At 46.2% G+C, this 18391-nt stretch overlaps 6 protein-coding genes across 6 annotated transcripts; 3 read left to right on the forward strand and 3 right to left on the reverse strand.

Moving 5' to 3' along the window:
• Nucleotides 1-184: 184 nt before the first annotated feature.
• F4813DRAFT_393472 (uncharacterized protein) lies at nt 185-935 on the reverse strand (the record flags this gene model as incomplete). Its single annotated transcript, XM_049247427.1, has 2 exons — nt 185-527; nt 661-935. The coding sequence occupies 2 exons, from the start codon at nt 933-935 to the stop codon at nt 185-187; spliced, it is 618 nt and encodes a 205-aa protein (XP_049095673.1).
• Nucleotides 936-2994: 2059 nt separating this feature from the next.
• On the forward strand, nt 2995-4638 carry F4813DRAFT_248571 (uncharacterized protein). The gene is made up of 7 exons (XM_049240120.1): nt 2995-3263; nt 3324-3567; nt 3620-3700; nt 3753-3908; nt 4001-4041; nt 4146-4537; nt 4599-4638. Exons 1-7 carry the CDS (start codon nt 3166-3168, stop codon nt 4628-4630), a joined length of 1044 nt encoding a protein of 347 aa, XP_049095674.1. The 5' UTR covers nt 2995-3165; the 3' UTR covers nt 4631-4638.
• Nucleotides 4639-6638: 2000 nt separating this feature from the next.
• F4813DRAFT_383121 (uncharacterized protein) lies at nt 6639-8229 on the reverse strand (the record flags this gene model as incomplete). Its single annotated transcript, XM_049245904.1, has 2 exons — nt 6639-7796; nt 7861-8229. 2 exons carry the CDS (start codon nt 8227-8229, stop codon nt 6639-6641), a joined length of 1527 nt encoding a protein of 508 aa, XP_049095675.1.
• A 1370-nt stretch (nt 8230-9599) lies between these two features.
• F4813DRAFT_373772 (putative C6 transcription factor) lies at nt 9600-12327 on the forward strand. Its single transcript, XM_049244857.1, has 4 exons — nt 9600-9727; nt 9798-10293; nt 10358-11962; nt 12016-12327. Exons 1-4 carry the CDS (start codon nt 9690-9692, stop codon nt 12100-12102), a joined length of 2226 nt encoding a protein of 741 aa, XP_049095676.1. The 5' UTR covers nt 9600-9689; the 3' UTR covers nt 12103-12327.
• A 645-nt stretch (nt 12328-12972) lies between these two features.
• Nucleotides 12973-13753, forward strand: F4813DRAFT_399679 (uncharacterized protein; the record flags this gene model as incomplete). The annotated part of the gene is made up of 3 exons (XM_049248195.1): nt 12973-13371; nt 13544-13635; nt 13714-13753. The coding sequence occupies 3 exons, from the start codon at nt 12973-12975 to the stop codon at nt 13751-13753; spliced, it is 531 nt and encodes a 176-aa protein (XP_049095677.1).
• Nucleotides 13754-14461: 708 nt separating this feature from the next.
• Nucleotides 14462-17395, reverse strand: F4813DRAFT_393478 (uncharacterized protein; the record flags this gene model as incomplete). The annotated part of the gene is made up of 3 exons (XM_049247428.1): nt 14462-14824; nt 14918-17234; nt 17289-17395. The coding sequence occupies 3 exons, from the start codon at nt 17393-17395 to the stop codon at nt 14462-14464; spliced, it is 2787 nt and encodes a 928-aa protein (XP_049095678.1).
• Nucleotides 17396-18391: the final 996 nt, after the last annotated feature.

Raw genomic sequence — 18391 nt, forward strand, 5'->3', positions numbered from 1 at the left:
CCCTCTCCAGCTTAGCTGCTTACGCTTACCTACATTAGGTAAGGTAAAGTCTGAGTAGTGCTGCGCTGACTATTCTTTGATTGCCTAACTACCTAGGTACCTAACCTATTATTCTAAAATAATCCTACAGAATACAACAATTTCTCCATCTCTTAATGATACGCATCCGTACTTAGGTCTGTATCTAACCTATTGTAGTTCCGCCATGCGTAACTTGGGAGCGTTCTGGAAAAGTCGGAACTTTAGGGTACGGCAATCTGAATCGCATCAGGTTCTCGTTCCTCCATCTGTAAGTCTTTAAAAGAAGTCCCCTCAAGAATTCCGGATGGATCCGGACTTCAGGTAGTTCTTGCAAATCTTCCACGTCCTCCTCGCTTGCCCACATATTGCAAGGATTCAGTGTTATGTTATCACCAAAATAGACATTTACGGCGAATGTCAGCACCACCCTTAGGCTTTGGGTTTCTTCGTCAATCCAATCTAACGCGATTGATAGTAGACGGTCCACGTTCTCGACTACGAAGCCCCTTAATAACAGGTAGATAGTTAGTTACTTTCCTAAGTTAGAATGGGCATATGAAATGACTACTTCCATGGTGTATGACGCTTTACCTTATTAAAACAAAAAAACAAAACAAAAATACCTCGGGGGGAACTTACGAACGAACTCTCACGATATAGACGGCGAAATGCAACATTGAGCTCCATCGCCCATCATACCTCTCGGCGGGAAGACACCACGTTCCGCTCACGGGATCCCGTTCCATCAGGACTCTGTCGCTGCCATTAAACGCAGCAACTTGGAGAATTAACTCAGTACATTGTGGAAAGTTCTCCCTTAAATAGGTCTGAACAGGCATGAGGAAGTACTGAAGCTCGGGGTGGATTAAAAAGTGCGAAGGTAGCCCATACTGGTTGGTCTGAAGTTGATCCATTATGAGGCGAATAATGTGGATTAAGACAAGATGTCAATCGATTCGCTATAATATACCTAATGCTGTTATTTGATTGTTTTGCTGAATTAAAAAGGGCTTGAGTCGCTTCTCTACCTAACTTCTAGGCTTTCTAGGTAACTTCTATATTAAAGAACTCCTTCCTCTCTATCTACCTACATAGTAGTAATCACCTCAGGTAGGTAACCCATTCCTAACTGACTTTGTCTATTATGTCATCTGAACTTGGCGAAGGTGCAATTACCTCGACAAACTAAACATGATGAGATGTGGCGTGTCGTCAACTTACGAGCACGAATACGATACGAAAAATGACCGAATTATACGAATAACTCGAGATACAACCTTGTGTACTCATCCACAGAAATACTCGGATGGAGAAGGTAGGCCGAGCTTGGTGAATGGGATATCTTACTCCTCCAGATATGTTGTTTTATAACATTATATAATGAGTGACCTGAAAAGTAACTTGAGATATTAAAAAAGATGAAATCTTATCCAAAATGAAATAAGACACTTTCCTTGTAGATTCAATCCTATAAAATTGCAATGCAACCATATCCCATAACTTATAATAATTTACAGCATTAAGATAAAATCCTGTTCTCTTGCTTAGAATAAGCGGCTCTTTTATCCTTGGTAGAAGCTACCTACCTAACATACCCAATGTATTTACATGTTTGCCTCGATATTGAGCTGTTGTATTTTCATTTTCAAATAAATTTGTACGTGATTGATTGTGTTTAGCTCTATATTCGACTCTATCACGATGAACGCTCCGATATCTACTTTTGTCCGTGTGGCTTTTTGGCCGGTTTTTGTTCTCCTGAATGGTCATATAGCCGAATCTCGTCACCTTACGTCCTCTCTCGTTACCTGCATTGTAGAAGTTACAATTTCGGCTGCGGGGGCCTCATTATCTAGTATCCGGATCGACGAGGATAACAAGCCTCGACCACAAGCCACAAGGCTATTCAATTTTTCCATTCTTCTAGGTGCAATATGCCTTGCTCTAGGAATGTTACTCACCATCACACGGCCAACCAAGTCGTGTATACTCTTCGATAGTAATGTGGCCAAGGCAATGGGAGTACTTTTGGGTCTGCAGGTATCATTCTTGTTAGCCTGTGCGGCTGCTTTACGACCTGTATCAACAGATATATGGTTTTGGAGATTTACTATCGGGACGGTCGGCTTCCTCTGTGTATATTTACTCCTAGGTTGGTGTGTCCATGGAATACACTATTATAGATGAACTGGTCGAATCAAAGGTAGAGCCAGTCCAGTTTGAAGACAATGGGATTCCAGAACTCATTATCCCCATCTCTACACCGTATTCTACACCAGCTGCCCCCCTTATCTGGTCAGAAGCCTCTTCGTCTCCACCCAAAGAACCAATAGTAGAAAATCTCCTCCCTAGTCATTAGCAACGCATGATTCTGGATGGCTACTTGCTCAGCATAACCGATTATACCTCGACAGGATTTGTGGGTCACCAGAGACGTCATAGTGATGGGGTGTGATTATTATGAGCCCTGGATGGAAGAAGCACTATGCCGCTCATAAAGATGTATGAGATAGCACTAAAAAACCCCGAAGGGAATATGCTCATCAAAATATATGAATTACACCGTTTCCTATTGATAATGTCTCACCAACGAACAGCAAAACCGAAATATCATAAGCGTCTACATTCCCAGCACATGTGAATTCCAAATTATTCTCGCCTTTGATTATCTCTTCCCGTTCTCCGAGAGCAAGACGGACAAGGGGTATCACTATACTATACTAAGTCAATCTTGGGCACCCTATGCATCCTAATATAGAATATCTGGACTAGGACGCCATACAACCCACGCCCAGTGTAATATATTTTTATTCCTAGCCAATAACAACACTTTCTTGGAAGCTTTAAGACCATTCGGAGTTAATTGATCCCTCGGCCAAATTTTATTTTGACATTTCTCTTCGGCAGTTATATAAAGACCAAGGAAGGGCATTTATCCAAAAAGCAAGTAACTTTACCCGGTGGCCATGCCACAATAACATCAAAAATAAATGTTTCCCAGCTTGGCCAGCAGGTTTCCAGATATATAATGTTTTTGTTGTTCCCTGTCCTGTTCTATTCTCGACGTTCCTTCTGATCTACAGCTCAGCACAACCTTACCTTGTGTAGATCACACTTAGCCTACTTAGGTACTCTTCTGTCAACATGCAGTGGAAGACTCTTTTCTTAGCTGTTGCGGTAAGTCCGCTACAGGTTTCTGCCCAGTATGCTCAAGCTGCTATGATGCGCTTCCAGTGCTCTAGGTAAGTTCTTCCAAACGTAAAACACGAGACAGGGAAAGCAAATTCTAAGACCGAAGGCAGACTAGTCGTTGAGCGAGTAGACCCCCTTGTATCCCCAGGTCTCATCCAGTCGCCCCATATTCACCAGATCGTTGGTGGAGACTCGTTCAACGCTACAATGGCCCCAACCGACTACGATCTCCCGTCCGAATCGACCTGCACAACTTGTTCGTTCAGCGAAGACTTTTCTAACTACTGGACCGCGAACTTGTACTTCAAGGCCCGCAACGGCACCTACAAGCGAGTGAAGCAGATGGTCAACCTTGTCAGTGTAATAATATACTCAGCAGTGAACTTGCCTAACATTTATGTCATAGGGCCTACAAGGCGAGGAGGGTATGACTGTCTACTACATTCCGCCATATGACGGCCAGTCCAAGGTCACGGCGTTCAAACCGGTATGCTAGCCAAAACATCACATTATTCGGATATCGACTAATTAAAATATAGGGTTTCCGTATGCTTGTCGGTGAAGCTATGTTAAGGACAGCTCAAGGCCAACAGAAGCAGCTATGTCACCGCTGCTACACCAACGTTGACCAGAGTCCTTTCGGAGGTGCCCCTTGTGCGGACAGCCAGATGGATACTTCGGCACTCCCGAACAAGGTATGTGGCGCTTGAGGCTTCCCCCTTTCTAATCATATTTAGGAGCCATAATTTCGTATGGCTAATTGAGGGACCGTTACTAATTATAATAGAAATGTGATGGGGGTATCCGTGCGACCATTACTTTCCCAACGTAAGTTCTGGCCCGCCACAAGCTCCCTCGTTACTCATACCCATATCCTTCCCCTCAGTCCCCAGAGATAAGTTAGAAACAAACGACTAATACAATCTTTCCAGTTGCTGGGACGGCAAGAACCTCGACAGCCCAGACCACAAGAGCCACGTAGCGTACCCCTCGAGCGGCAGTTTCGAGATGTCCAGCGCGTGCCCTTCCACACACCCCGTAAAACTTCCCCAGGTCATGTACGAGGTGATGTGGGACACGCGGGAATTCAACGACCCCTCGATCTGGCCCGAGGACGGTTCCCAGCCCTTCGTCTACAGCATGAACGACTCGACCGGCTACGGCTGGCACGGCGACTACATGTTCGGCTGGAAGGGAGATACCCTGCAGCGCGCCCTCGACGCCCGCTGCTCCAACGACAAGTGCTCGCAGCTCAAGACCCAGACCCCGGCCCAGGCCACCGCCTGCAAGAAGCCGCAGACTATTAGCGAGGATGTCGACGGATGTAAGTGCTGGAATACCCCCTATCAAATTATAGTGATTACTAACCTAGTGTTCTTTTTTAGGGCTCACCGAGCTTCCGAGCGTGACGATGTAAGATACTAATCTCTAGGTTAGCTATGATCATTATAGATACCCCCTGGTTCCGAAATTGGATACGCCGGTCGGGGTTCAAGACAGCTTGGATACCCATTAGACATCCATCTTAGGGAGTAAATAGATATTTCCTTTAAATAGACTATCATTTGAACCCATGGGCAATCCATTTCGAAACTAATAGAAATATAAAAAGTGAAAGCGAGATAAATATTACGTAATTCATACATAAAGTTTCGTTTCCATGATCATCATTCCCCGCCCTGACTTATACAGATTATAATATTTTACCATAATCGTCATCAACCATAACCTTCAGGATTTTGCGAAATCCAAAACGCCACGGGCATGACTACTTAAACCTAGCCACCCGTCATATTTGCCGATTAATATCAAATCTGACCCCTGTGTACAGATGATTGTCGTTATAATATCCGTCGTATACTCTAGTTTGTAACAAAAGGAATCCGATAAAACGATTATTCCGGCATAACATCCACGAAGCTCTCTTCGACGTTCATATCATCCTGGCTGCTAGTAATCTGGGTGGGTTCCTCTCCTCCCCAGTCAAGAAGTCTTCCGCAAACAATCCGCAAATTCCGTCCCACGCGGACTTCAGCTAAGACGCTCCTTTCGGCGGTTTTGAAATCTGTAATGTTGAGGACCTGTGGCTTGGGTATCTTGAGACGGAGGCGAAGTTTATCCACGGCTTGCATAAGCCACAGAAGGGTAGGGTCAGTCTTGTCCGGGAGAATTGCGTATCCGGCACCAAGGTGGGAGTTGACGGCCAGAACGCTGTTCATTTCGATTACAGGAAGAACAGACTGGTTAACCATGTGCTTCGTCTCGATAATGAGAATATCTGGTTGCCGCTGCCAGTGGCTCTGAGACCACTTCGGGGCCCAAAACATGCCCTCCAAGCTGCCGCTTCTTTCGAGGGGGAAACTCAAGATATCCTCCCTCTCTTGAAGGCTGATCAGAAGAGCTTGTACGCCGGTAGCGTTCTCCTTTGCCTTCTTCTTCCAGGCTTGGACGTGGTTCCCGATATCCTCTAGCTTGGCAAGACATTCGGGAAAGGCTCTAAGAAGTTCCTCGTGGATAGCTCTGACGGTCTTCTTCTCAATAGCGCCAGCTTCTATAAAGTGGCGTTGATCTTCAGTGAGTTTCCGGTGTTGGACGTGCTCACTCGGGTCGCTAGATGGAGGATGATTATGCTCAGGGACACTAACAGCGAAGTAGCAACCATCTTCGCGAACATTGATATGACAAGAGAAAGGGCAGTTGGTTTTCTTGGTTGTGGTTTTCTTAAGTCCGATAGTGGCCTTAGATTGGAAACTTCCCGACTTATCACATCGAATCAAGTATCTGATATACTTGCCAGTACGCTTGGACTTGGCTTTTGCATGCATGACGATAGCGTAGCCTTCTTTTGCGGCGTGGTTTTGCACTGCCCTTTCGCAGTCTTCTATGGTAGGGAAGATGCCCTCTGCAGGAGGAGCTAAAGGCATCTTCGTTAGTATTATTTTGGGCTATTATGAATTAATTGAAAGGAATCATTAGTGAAGAGAAAATCGGGCTGATAAAAGCATGGAATAGTGGTTGATAACAAGGGGCAGGGGCAGCTGTAGAGAGAAGTTAAGGAAGATCTAATTGGGCTGGGATTTAGGACATTTCATGATCGAAGCCCCATTATCGGAATTTTAATGATCCGGTGGCGTACCTTAGGTACCAGGGTGGGGTTCCGCTCTTTGGGGGTACAAGGTACTTACCTATGTAGAAGCGACGCCGATCGGTGTTCCGATCTGTCTTCCGTCCTTCTCGACATTTATTTACCCCTGAATCAATCCATACAACTTGCCTCTATCATCCCCTAACCCCTTTCTAGCAGTGTGCACTCAGGTTGTCAGAATTATAACTTATTACAACCTAAATTTAAAATAAATAAATAAATACAGATGTAGTCACACACAATTTACCCCCGGTTTCCATATGGCTACATGAACGATTCATCACGTCTCAAAAACCTCGTCTTTCAGGGGTACTCCCTTAGAATCCTTACGCAACGATGATAGAGGTTTCTCAGCCTTCCTAGACCACTCCGCATCCGTTTGCACATGACGTTTGAGTAAATCAGCAGCACGCCTACCCATCTCGAAGACAGCCCGTCGGCTCACTGTAAAGTCGGTCCAGAATAGATACTCGTTAGGTGAACCACACACACTCCCTCCGTCATTAGTACCATCCTTTGTGTTTCCGTTTCTATCCCCAGAGAGGTTGTCTCTCTTAATGCATGGTTCCCATATCTCAGAATACCCATTAGCCACGGCTGCCGAGCCAAGCCCATTATGATCCACGATTCCAGCACTCCGTAGTTGGCGCTCGACAATGAGTTCCCGGAGGTAACCAGATATGTCATAAGTAATAGCTTCGCGGCGCGCGGATGGTACGGGGAGCTTTTCTGCCTTTGAGGCTCTCCTGCTAAGTAGAAGGTCGGCGTCCTTGATCTCGGACAAGTAATCCTCGTCCCCAACTTCCTCCTTTTCTGGAAGGCCCTCCCATTCGTGTAGCATATCCTGAAACACCTTGTCCCAGTGGCCCGCCAAGAACGCTGCATTCCGCATCTGCTCAGCTCTAGTATGAGGTGGCGGAGGTGTAAGGCGAGCACTAACAAACCCCGGCGTTAAGGAGATGTCGAACAGTCTTGGTATAAATACGCGAAACGGGGGTCGAACCGGGGTAGTCTTGGCGGTATCTATGTAAGTATTTGAGAACGCAACCGAGTCGTTCTTGTGCGCTTCCTCATAAAGAAGTTCTATGTACGAGAAAACTTGTTGTGCCTGTGTCTCAATAATATGCGTAGCAAGTTTACGCGGCAATGCTGCTAAGTACCATATGTCCCAAAATCCGATATTAAAGACCCATAAGGTGTCTCGAGGCGGATACCGAGGTCGAGGACCAGCGAGGAAATCCTCTACTTGATTGAGTAAGTCTTGATGGTATGGGACCGGATAACTATGGGGTAACCACGAGTAGTCAAGTCCAGAGAGTGTGTTGTTATCCGCTGATAATGTGCGAGCCAGTGCAGCTTCGAATAATGAGTTTGATACGATCGATCCGCCGTCGTGGTCAGTGAGTGGCATGAAAGATAGGTAGGTGTTGCAATTGAGCTAAAAAGTGAAAAGTCAGCATAATTGCTATCAAAGTGAACCGATTTCTTGATTTTCAACTTGCTTGAAGGCAGAGAATATCCGTCCACGCTACGTTGGGCCCGCCTAGTTGCCACGATGCTCGACTTGGAGTAGCAATATCGCCTCCTCCAAAAACCACTATCCTCAGTCCTCCGCCAAAATTCCTTTCTTCAGGTTTATCTTCCTTCCATTTTAGGACCCTAGTGTAGTCGGAGTTTAAGGCATGGCTGGCAAAATGTGATGACCACAGATACGACCCAAAGAGTAGTAGAGTAACCCCAACGGCCATCTGTGGGAAAAGTCTCGAGCCGCCACGGAGCATTTTTGTCGTCCCTATAGTTACTATGGCCTTCAATTTTAACAATTCAAATATGTTATCCGTAACATACGGCTTTTCTAGTATGTACTTCATTGCTGTGCCTGTATATCAATTTGCTTTGATAAAATAGTATATAACTGGCTATTCCCTAGCAGCTAGTGTCGATCGATCGTTTTCGGAACGGGTTCGAAACTTATCAAAATAAGCAGTGTTTAGTATGTGTAGTATAATAAATATAGAAGTATGTATGATAGGATAGGTCGTCCATAAGCAAATTAGATTATAATACAAGGTATCATTAGATAATTCCAGAACTACGATGGCTATGATAGAGGATAGTTGTACAGGAAGGTCGGATTGACCTCTAGAAGGAATGAATAATAATAGGTAACCCCCGCTACACTCACGTAACTAGGTGTATTGTACCTAATCTAGTCGTAAGGCGTACTACGTGTCGTTTAACCCTCCGGCAGTTTCAAAATCGGTATACGGGCTAAGCTAAGAAGGGGGGCATGTCTTTTCAAGTTACGGTGCCGGGCACTAGCTTTGTATTAAGACATTAGCAAAACCTTGAGATATTTGAATCTATCAGTTGCTTGACTAGATTATCTAAGAGTATGGGTTTAAAAAATGCATGAGAGGACGAATAAGGAAAATTGACCGGTGATAAGGTGTCAAGCATTTAAGTCTCATATTATCCTTCCCAGGAGACCTTTGGGAGTTGTAGCTTTGGTTACAAGGACTATAACGCCGCTCGTCAAGACCATTACACCATTGAATATAGATACTTCAGAGTATCCTTCATATTTAATAACGAATGCTCCATTTACTGGGGGACCTATCAAGGCTGAAATAGGGCTGAGGCTCATACCCATGCCTAGGTACGTGTCTATCTCTCGGGGGTCTTTTGGGGACTTCCGTAAACGCTGCTGATGCCCCTGGAATGACGGTTCCGGTGCTATACCACCAACGCTGCTGTTGATTCCGTTTTGTTCTAGCAGAATATAACAATGCTAGTAATAACCACCCCTAATGCGAACATATCCAGCCGTCTGAATTTATCTACCAGTATATCCGGAATAACTCGACCAAATGTAGAAGCAGCATTTGTGATGGCGAGAAGGCAAGATGCGAGTGTTGGATCCATACCTCAAGACCGCGTACGTTGGGATGTAGAATAACCGTGAGACTTTGTTAGCTTCAATCATGCTACTGTGGAAAACTAAATACCATATTCACGAGTCAGAGATGCGGCAGGATTTACCAAATATAAATACAATTTACTAGTTTAGGGCTTTTTAATTTTCTATTCTGGTTCTACAGACGATTTATGGCTTCTCCATCGGGGATAAAATAAAAGCGGCATGAAATCGGAATCGGAGATCGGACTCGGCAAATTCGTAGATTGAAAAAAGTTGAAGATGAACGATAACGCTTGAGTAAGTGAAGTAAACTAAGATCACCTTATTCATAATCAAGCCTATCAACTTATCCACCTTCATGTTTTCTATACTGGTCGAGAGAAATACACCGGGACTTTATAAGTGGTGATTATGGCCGAGACCGAACGCCGGCGGAGACGACCACCAATGTATGTTCAATTAGAAGTCTCCGAACCGAAACTTGGCGCTGACAACAGCGCGACGCCTCATCGCGTACAGCTCGTGTGTTCTCTGTAGAAGACGCAAGATACGATGTAACCGAGAGAGCCCATGCAGTAATTGTATGCGCTCCAAAAATGCAAATTGCACCTATGAGAATCATTTTTCGCAACCTCGGCAGGCGACTGAGCTTCACAGCTCAATCTCACCCCTCGCAGTGGTAACAGCTTCGAGTCTTATACCTAAGTCATCCCCTAGGACGGTTAGTACGACAACTGCATCAACTACCGCTAGCTACCAATCCTCCCAAGATATTGAATTCTTGAAAAATAAGATTAAGCAACTTGAAGAGAGGTTATCGCAATCAAATCAGACTTCCCAGTCTCCTATACAAACACCAGGTTCTAATATAGAGGCCATCTCATCGCGTATTGGCGGCACATTCTATGTTCATCATGAAGATCCCTTGGCTGGCCAGCCCCAGAACATATCCCGCAGTGTTACGCATAAGAGCCGAATGTTCGGTCAGAGTCATTGGATTACCGGAATGGCCTTGGTATGTTTTCGTGTTATTTACACTGTTTGACTGTTTGATCAATACGAGGGTTGACAGTAATTAGGTACGAGACATATTAGACTTGATCGAACCTCATGTGCATGAAGACACATGTAAGATCACGACTCTTATGATGAAATCTAAGTCTCTAGCAAGAACTATTAAATCACAGCGGACCCCACGTTGGCCCTCGCCATTAAAAACGGATCTACCCTCGAAGGATATTGCCGACGAGCTTGTCGACCGTTATTTCCAGACAACTGAGACTGTATATCGAATACTTCACATCCCCAGTTTCAAGAGAGAATATGAAGCTCACTGGAAATCACAAGCTGAACCTAATACGGCGTTCCTAGTTCAATTGAAATTAGTACTAGCAATCGGAGCTACCACTTACGATGACAAATTCACTTTGCGAACATCCGCTATGCAATGGGTTTACGAAGCCCAAACTTGGGTTTCCGAGCACGGATTCAAGCATAGACTAAACATTCAATTTCTGCAGAACAATATTCTTCTTTTACTAGCTCGAGAATTCGTTGATGTTGGTCCGGACTTGGTATGGATTTCGGCTGGTACGCCCGTCAGGATTGCAGTGTACATGGGCTTGCATAAAGACCCTACACGCCTCCCCAAGGTATCGACCTTCACTGCAGAGATGCGTAGGAGGCTATGGAACACGATACTGGAAATTTCTCTGCAGTTGAGTTTGATTTCAGGGGGCCCACCATTCATCTCTATGGACATGTTTAACACCGAGCCCCCCGGAAACTTCGATGACGAGCAACTCGCGGTCGAGGATCCTCCACCAAAACCAGAGAGCCATTTTACTCAAACATCTATGGCTATAATCCTTCGGAAGACATTTCCAGCTCGCCTTGCTATCGTGAAATTCTTAAACAACCACGGTTCTTCCGGTACATACAAGGAGACGCTGCAATTAGATGCAGAATTAAGGACATCCTACAAGGCCGTACTTCGAACTCTCCAAGGATACATGTCAACCACAGGATCGCAGCCCTCGGAATTCGCGATGGACGTAGTGAGCCTCTTGATGAACCGCTACTGCTTATCCCTCCATATTCCGTTCTTCGCCCCCGCAATGGATGAGGCTGCCTACGCATTTTCTAGAAAAGTAGTGGTCGAAGTTTCGCTCAAGATTTGGCGTGGGATATTTCCTTCGCCACTTACCCCAACCTCTCAATCATGCCATGGCATAGTTCCGCCAAGTCAGCACTATTTAGCTCGACTTGTAGTCTGTGCTTCGGGATTTTTCCGGATCAGTCCCCTACAGGCGAGCGTTCTCATAGCGTCTGAGCTTATGGGCCAATTACGAGAGGAAGAAACTTTGGGGCCCGGACTGGTACGGCAAGACCTTCTGTCTGTTGTGAACGAGGCAAAAACCTGGGCCTGGAAGTGCATTGAGGCTGGCGAGACCAGCGTTAAAGGCTACTTTCTCGCAAGCCTCCACGCCGCACAGATCGAGGGGCTCGTGCAAGGGCTCGAAAGAGAGGAGCTTTCGAGATTTGTAGTCAAGGAAGGGGAGAAAGCCGAAGAAATGTGTTTCCCATTGCTTGAAGAAATGCTTTCTAGCAGAAAACCTGAGGGCTCTACTGGAGCACCTGAGCAAACTACGCCGTCTCAAATGGTAGAAGGTTGGGATCTGACTGTAAGTAAATAACCGCTAACACATCTACTTTTGCCACTAAACGCCACCGCTAGATGTCAGATGCCCTATTCGATTTTGGGGAGACGGAACTCATAAATTGGGGCTTCGATGAAAGCTACCAAGGACTGTCCTTCAATTGAAAGCTACCTCTATTGTTCGTGACCGCAAGCGAAACTTCGGCCTTATAACGTTAGCAAATAGGAGGCAACGGCTTCTGTCCATACATTCCATTCGCATGCGTGGTGCTGCAGTGTTGATTCCTGGGCACCGAAATTCACAGTACGTTTGACTCATCGGCTCGAGAGATTTATCCAACGAGATCGGCGCTGACACATCTTCTAGGGTGTTTAAAAAGCGTTCGAGTACGCCCGTCACCGCTATAGCCCGTTACTAGGTCTACGAGCCGTAGGATATGATAAACCAAAATAACTGTATTAGGTACCTAACGTAGGGGAAACAGGTCAGAGCTATGTTCTACTTTTAACTTTAACTAGCATTTATTAGATCAAGGCGCTCGATGACCAGATATATAGTAGCCACCGATCATGAGAGATATTTGTACCATAGCGATAATAGCCACAGGCTAGACTCTTCTTCCTGTAATATGAGTTAGATGTCGAAGTAATATTAAATTCAGCATTGATTAGTCAAAGGGCCAAGGGGCAATAAAGGTGACCTTTTGATGCACTATAAAACTATGAACCTCTGCACAAACCGTCATACTATAGGTAGACTTTGGCACTATATGATTGAGCGTCTTTGACACCTAACTTTAATAAAATGTTGGGAGCTCCATAAGACCTTATATATATATAGTCTATAGGGGTAAGGAGAAAGTTCTTTCGACTATAAAATCTCGGTTTTAGCCACCACGCCACGTCACCTCATTATATATAATATATATATATCTACCTTCATATTACTTTACATTGGTAGGTAGCTACCTACAACTCCTCTAAATCCCAAGAGCAAAGGACAGCGTTGTCTTATCCCTCCCCCTACCACACACAATGCGCGTCTCAAGAATGCTCGCGACAGCCCTCCTACTCGCCGCCGGCGGCCTCTCAAGCCCCGTACAGCCCCTAGGCAGCAGCGTCTTAGACATAAGCGACCTGGCAGACGGCGCATATGCAGACGTAGCCCCGGACGAGTTTCCCGTTGGTCCTAAGTCTGTCCATCGACGTGACTGGCCGCCGAATGATCCTATTGACCATAACAGTTACTGCAGGAGAGACACCTTGCCCGGGACGAACCTGACAAAGGAAGAGAAGAAGCCCATGCTGGAATGCTTCGAAAAGATGGAAAAGAAAGGCGACTGGGTGACCGACTGGACCCACTGCAATCATACCCAGCGCTACTTCACCGCTTGGGGCCTCTGGTGGAAAAACCCGGAGGATTGCTATCACGCTGTAAGTCGACATTGGGAGTTTAACCCTTCCTCTTCCCTCCCCTCCCCCCTCGTCTCCTTTTGGCTTGTCTCTGCGGGCAATGTTTCCCAGTCGTGAGCACGAGAGTTACTGCCCTGTGACTCGCCTTATACACCAACAGAAGAAGTGATTGATTATTGACTCCTTGCTATAGTGCAAGAGGTGCTTCATGGGCGCTATCCTCAGCGGCGCCTCAAACTGGTACTGCTTCCAGGCCGCCGGGTTCATGGCTCAATGCAACATCAGGTACATGCAGTGAAGGAGTTAGGATTATACATGGAGAAATTTGGAGTAAAGGATGTTCTTAGCACGCATATTTGCTAGTGTCTACGATCTAGGGTTAGAGTGTTTTGCGGAATACTGAGGCTGTGTTTATGTCTTTTAGGCCTACCTCATGATGACTTCTGCGTATGGATTGGAGTGAAAGCACTGGGACTAGGTTAGGTAGTTTCGCATCTTTCGGAGTATAAGAGTAAATTCAAATACATTTCCACCAACATATAGTGTAGAAAACAGTAAATGTACCATATATTTACACTTGACGTTATTCACCATGGGGCAAGAATTAAGATAAATCATTACGAGGCCTCAGACAAGCTTGGGTAGGCCTACGGAGAGGTTAAAAGTCACAGCAATTTAGTATTACCAGGTTTGGTTTGGTTGTGCCCTCATTTTATTGAGTTCTGATTCTCTTAGCATAGTGCAACGGCAATAGTTACAGTAACTTGCAGCTAACCGGGCTCCTCAATGCATAGGTCTTATTCCACCTCAACTCAACGTCAACTCAACGTCAACTCAACTACGACCAACCCAGCCAGCCTGGCAATAATGCTCAAATCCGGCGACAGAACCTCCAAAATGGGTTAGGGTTCAGAGGGAATTATAATCTTACATTACAAATTTTCTCTCTTAAAAACTCTGCTACTGTCGGGTATACCCCCTCTCAGTAACAGGCTCAGGATCACCGAGCAAAGCAAGCAAGCCAAGCTACTCAAGGATCACAAGACGTTAGTCATACTTCCGAGAATATGCGGAGGCTAACGTGTCTTGAATAGTCGGAGTATTCATCCTTCTATTCCTCTTCCGAGTCGCTTTCCTCCTCACTTGACTCCATGGGTCTACTGTCATCAACTTCGCCAGGAAGAGGTTCTTGACTTCCACTACCGTGGCGCTGAAGTTGAGCTTTGAGCTCACGGAGTTGCTCAATCTTACGTTCCTGCTCATGCTTGTTCATCGGCTTGTTCTTCTTGGCTTTAGGAGGCGGCGCACTGGGCTTCGATTTGGGTTCCACCTCAATCGGGCGGCTAAATTCTGGCTTTTTCTCAAGCGCAGTGCGAATGTTTGCATTGGTCCTGTTGATCAGGTCATAGAGTCTTCGGAGGGCTTCGTCGGACAAGGCATCTATGTCTAGTTCCATCTCACCGTCATCATTCTCCTATAACAATTGTCAATACTGATATCAAACAAAACAAAACAGCGGCCAACACAATATAAAAGGGGAAAGATGAGTAGAGATCCAGACGCTTACATTCTGACCGGTATCCTTCTTGATTATGTCAACGGCCTTTGTCAGGGTTGTACCGTCAAGCTCGTTGATTCCCTCAGCGATAACAGCCTTCTCTAGCGCACCAACTGGCCGGTTCTTAGGAGCCGCCTTTTTATGACTGGTATGATTGCTGGGCGTCTTTTTGGTGGTATTGACATTTCCAGACGCTGCCTTTTTGTGACCTGTGGCTGCCAAACCACCACCCGCAGACTTTGGCTTGCTCTTGGTGCTCTTCTTCTTTGGCTTCGGTTTCTTTTCCTCATTATGGAACTTGGTTCTCTCCTCTACCAATTTTCGTTGGAGCATCGAAACCATCGACTGCTGAATCTCAATCATTGTAAGGTCCGGTTTCTTTGATCCAAGAAGAGTGTTCAACTTGTCTTGCTCCTCATCTAAGCGAGCCTGGAGGTTACGAACCGCTTCGCTGTTTTGTTCATCCTCGCCGTCTGCTTCGCTCTCGTCTTCAGAGTCGTGAGCGCTTCTCTCTGGGCTACGAGCAGATGCATTTGCCGCAGATGGCAACTCGGGAGGATAATGACGCTTCATCCATTGATCTCGTTTCGAGATTTCGGACTTGAACAGCTCCTCTAAGCGTCTTGCAAGCATGGTAACATCGTGGTGTTGACCATTGAACAGCTCGGAATTGTGGACAATCAATTTCATGTCCTTCTCCAAATCCTTCACCGTCTTGTAGTCGCCATCGTAGTTTTTCTGTGTCATGGTGGTGAGGTCCATTGGCTTCTTAACAATGCTAAAGTACGTCGGGATATTCAAAGCTACTGGGTCCACTGGAGTGAGAAACCACTGATTCAACGAGTAATGCTTCCCCTTCTTGATCTCGTCCAAAACGACTTCGAAAAAACGCTGCTCGGGTTCCAGCTTCTTGCGGCTGGCTGAACCATAGTCAAGATCGCGGTTCTTTGGAGGATGTATCGGACGCTTGGGTCTGTCGCTATCTTCTCGTGTAGAATCGCGACGGATTTGGGGGATACCATTCGGGGGGATCGCAAAGGCTGGCGCTGAAGACGAAGCAGATGCTGGCTGCGCAGTTTGTACAATCTGTGTGGGGGTCGACTTCGGCTTAGGACTCGCAGCAGATGGGCGTGATGGCTGTGATTGCGATTGTCGCCGAGGCTGGGTCGCTGCACGAGGTTCTGGATGCCGGGTTGCATGATTCTTGCCCTTCTCAAGTTTGGTAGGTTCTTCTAATTTGGAAATATCTGGTAGGCGTCCAAGTATCTGATCTCTCACTGCACCTGCGGCTAGGGTAATGGGATTATTCTCGCCATTGAACGTGAGAGAATTCTCGTACAGTAGTTGGATATCGGCCTTCAATGCGCCATAATTAGCGTACTTGTCTTCGCGGAGCTTTGCCTCGAACAGAGAAATATCCACTGGATTCTCGATCTTGGACTTGTAGTCATCCCATAAAACTGGCCACAATCGTTCTACGGGCTGTCTAAAATTAAGGCCGTTTTTGGTCTTCTTGACACCGGCCAAGACTTGCCTTATCTGCCTATTCTGGAAAGGGGTGATGACTTGGCCATCTTGGTCCCGATCAACACTCTTTTTCGGCTGGGACGTGGGAGGTGGCCCACTTGCGACAACTAACGAGTCAGCCACAGGATCATTCGGATCTTCTTCTGTTCTCGCACGCTTTGCCGCTCGCTCGTCGTCGGCATCTTCGTCACGCTCTCGGGGGATTTTGGCTGCGGGCATAGGCTGGTCGGTCATAGGCGTGTCGGGCTGAGAGGCAGTAGTGTCAGGTTGAGTACCCTTGATGTCTAATTTGGCAAGACTTGCCGATGGCTGACTCAAATCCTGAGATGACGTAGGCGCCGGCGTATTATTAGAAGACTTGTCTTCAGTGCCAGTTGTGGGTTTGGCGTTCGATTCTTCGTCGACATGTGGTTCTGAGGTATCTACATCCATTGAATCTGCAGGTTTCTCGGGTACTTCTTCTTTCGGTACCGAATCTCGAGTGGCAGAATTCTGCTCCGTCTTGTCAATATCCTCGGATGTCGAATTGGGGATGGCTTCAGCATTGGCTTCCGCTGTTAAAGACAAGTCCTTCACGGCCGAAGCGCCATTCACATCGGGCATATCGGTGTCATCGGTGGACGGAGGGTCGGAGTGCGATTCAATCGGTGTTTGTTGGGAAAGACTGCTGTTTGCAGCAAAGGCCTTTTCATTTAGCGACTTGTCTGCGCTGGTAGCTACCGAATCTGCCGATTCGGTATTACCATTAACAGCAGGTTTGTCATCGGACTTAGACTCGTCTTGGCCAGATTGAGAATGCCTGTTTAAAGTACCATTTAGCATCTTGATATAATGAACACGTAATTGTACTCACCCATTGACTGCTCCCGCATCCGACTCATTGATCGCGATTTCTTCATCCGGTGAAGAACTAGCGACTTTCTTATCCACCGGTAAGGTCTGAGGTTGCTCGGTCGCCATAATTGCCATCCAGCTACCGAGGGAAGTCGAAATGGAACTGGTTTAACGTGACGTCGATATTGTGAAGCCGGATACCCGAATTTCTCGCATGAATCTAAGGATTGGGTCTAATAAAAACTCATGGTCAGATATGAATATTTAGACATGGCTTGCATGATGCGGCTCGAGAAATGGTAAACAAAGACGCAATGCTGCGATTCTCCCATAAAAGGGGTATTAACCGAGAGGTCAAAGTGATGCGATTGCAAATACCTGGGTAAGTAGCGTAAAAGCCGGGTTGAACTTGCCTTTTAGTTTTGGGGGCGAAAAGGTTTCTGGGTAATTACGACTGCGGCTTCTAGTTAGTAACGAAGGTGATTAAAAATGACGATTAGGCGCAATAACAGGCAAGTGCAAGGCTGCAATTTCAAATGCAAGGGATATGTAGAAATAAGAGTAAAAGAAAATAATAGTATGAGGTAGTGCTATTAATTTTGGGCGCCAGAGAACATTGGCGATATCATGATCAATGTTTGCTTTGCGCCGCGATGCGCTACGCGGCCTTGCGACATGCGACAGTTGTGTAGTTGTATATGTGGGAGGGCCAGTTGCAAGGTGGCTGGCCAATGAAAACGGGGCTGGGGAAGATTGGGGAATTTTCTAGGTGCAAGGATGAGGTGTAAGTGTTATCGGGATGATACGCCTTATATCCAGACTTATTGAAATCTGCGCATCTTCTCATCGGTATCAGGCTGTGAAACCAACTAAATTATGGACGCGCAAGTGATCGGTGTGGTCAGAGCGCGTCAACAGCCAATGGTATTAACAGTGGCTCTTTCCTAAGCACTGAGAAGATTTCTATTAAAAGTCCAGGATCGCGCTCTTGGACTCCTCTGGATCCAATATTGGTAGAGGTAGTTGGCAAACGTTGACTTGTGGTGCCGGGGTAAACGAGATGAGTTCGCCGCGTACAGTTCAAATGCAGGGTGATGTTGCAACCTTGGCAACTACCAGGCA

This window comes from Daldinia decipiens, assembly GCF_022478715.1.
Source record: "Daldinia decipiens strain CBS 113046 unplaced genomic scaffold F4813scaffold_44, whole genome shotgun sequence".
NCBI classification, from domain to species: domain Eukaryota; kingdom Fungi; phylum Ascomycota; class Sordariomycetes; order Xylariales; family Hypoxylaceae; genus Daldinia; species Daldinia decipiens.

Excerpts from the sequence above, each read along its gene's own strand:
- F4813DRAFT_248571 (XM_049240120.1), top strand. The coding sequence starts at position 3,166 with ATGCAGTGGAAGACTCTTTTCTTAGCTGTTGCGGTAAGTCCGCTACAG. Across the intron at positions 3,264-3,323 it reads ATGCGCTTCCAGTGCTCTAG|ACTAGTCGTTGAGCGAGTAG; the intron begins GTAAGTTCTTCC and ends GACCGAAGGCAG. Across the intron at positions 4,042-4,145 it reads GCGACCATTACTTTCCCAAC|TTGCTGGGACGGCAAGAACC; the intron begins GTAAGTTCTGGC and ends CAATCTTTCCAG.
- F4813DRAFT_373772 (XM_049244857.1), top strand. The coding sequence starts at position 9,690 with ATGGCCGAGACCGAACGCCGGCGGAGACGACCACCAAT. Across the intron at positions 10,294-10,357 it reads GGATTACCGGAATGGCCTTG|GTACGAGACATATTAGACTT; the intron begins GTATGTTTTCGT and ends GACAGTAATTAG. Across the intron at positions 11,963-12,015 it reads TAGAAGGTTGGGATCTGACT|ATGTCAGATGCCCTATTCGA; the intron begins GTAAGTAAATAA and ends CGCCACCGCTAG.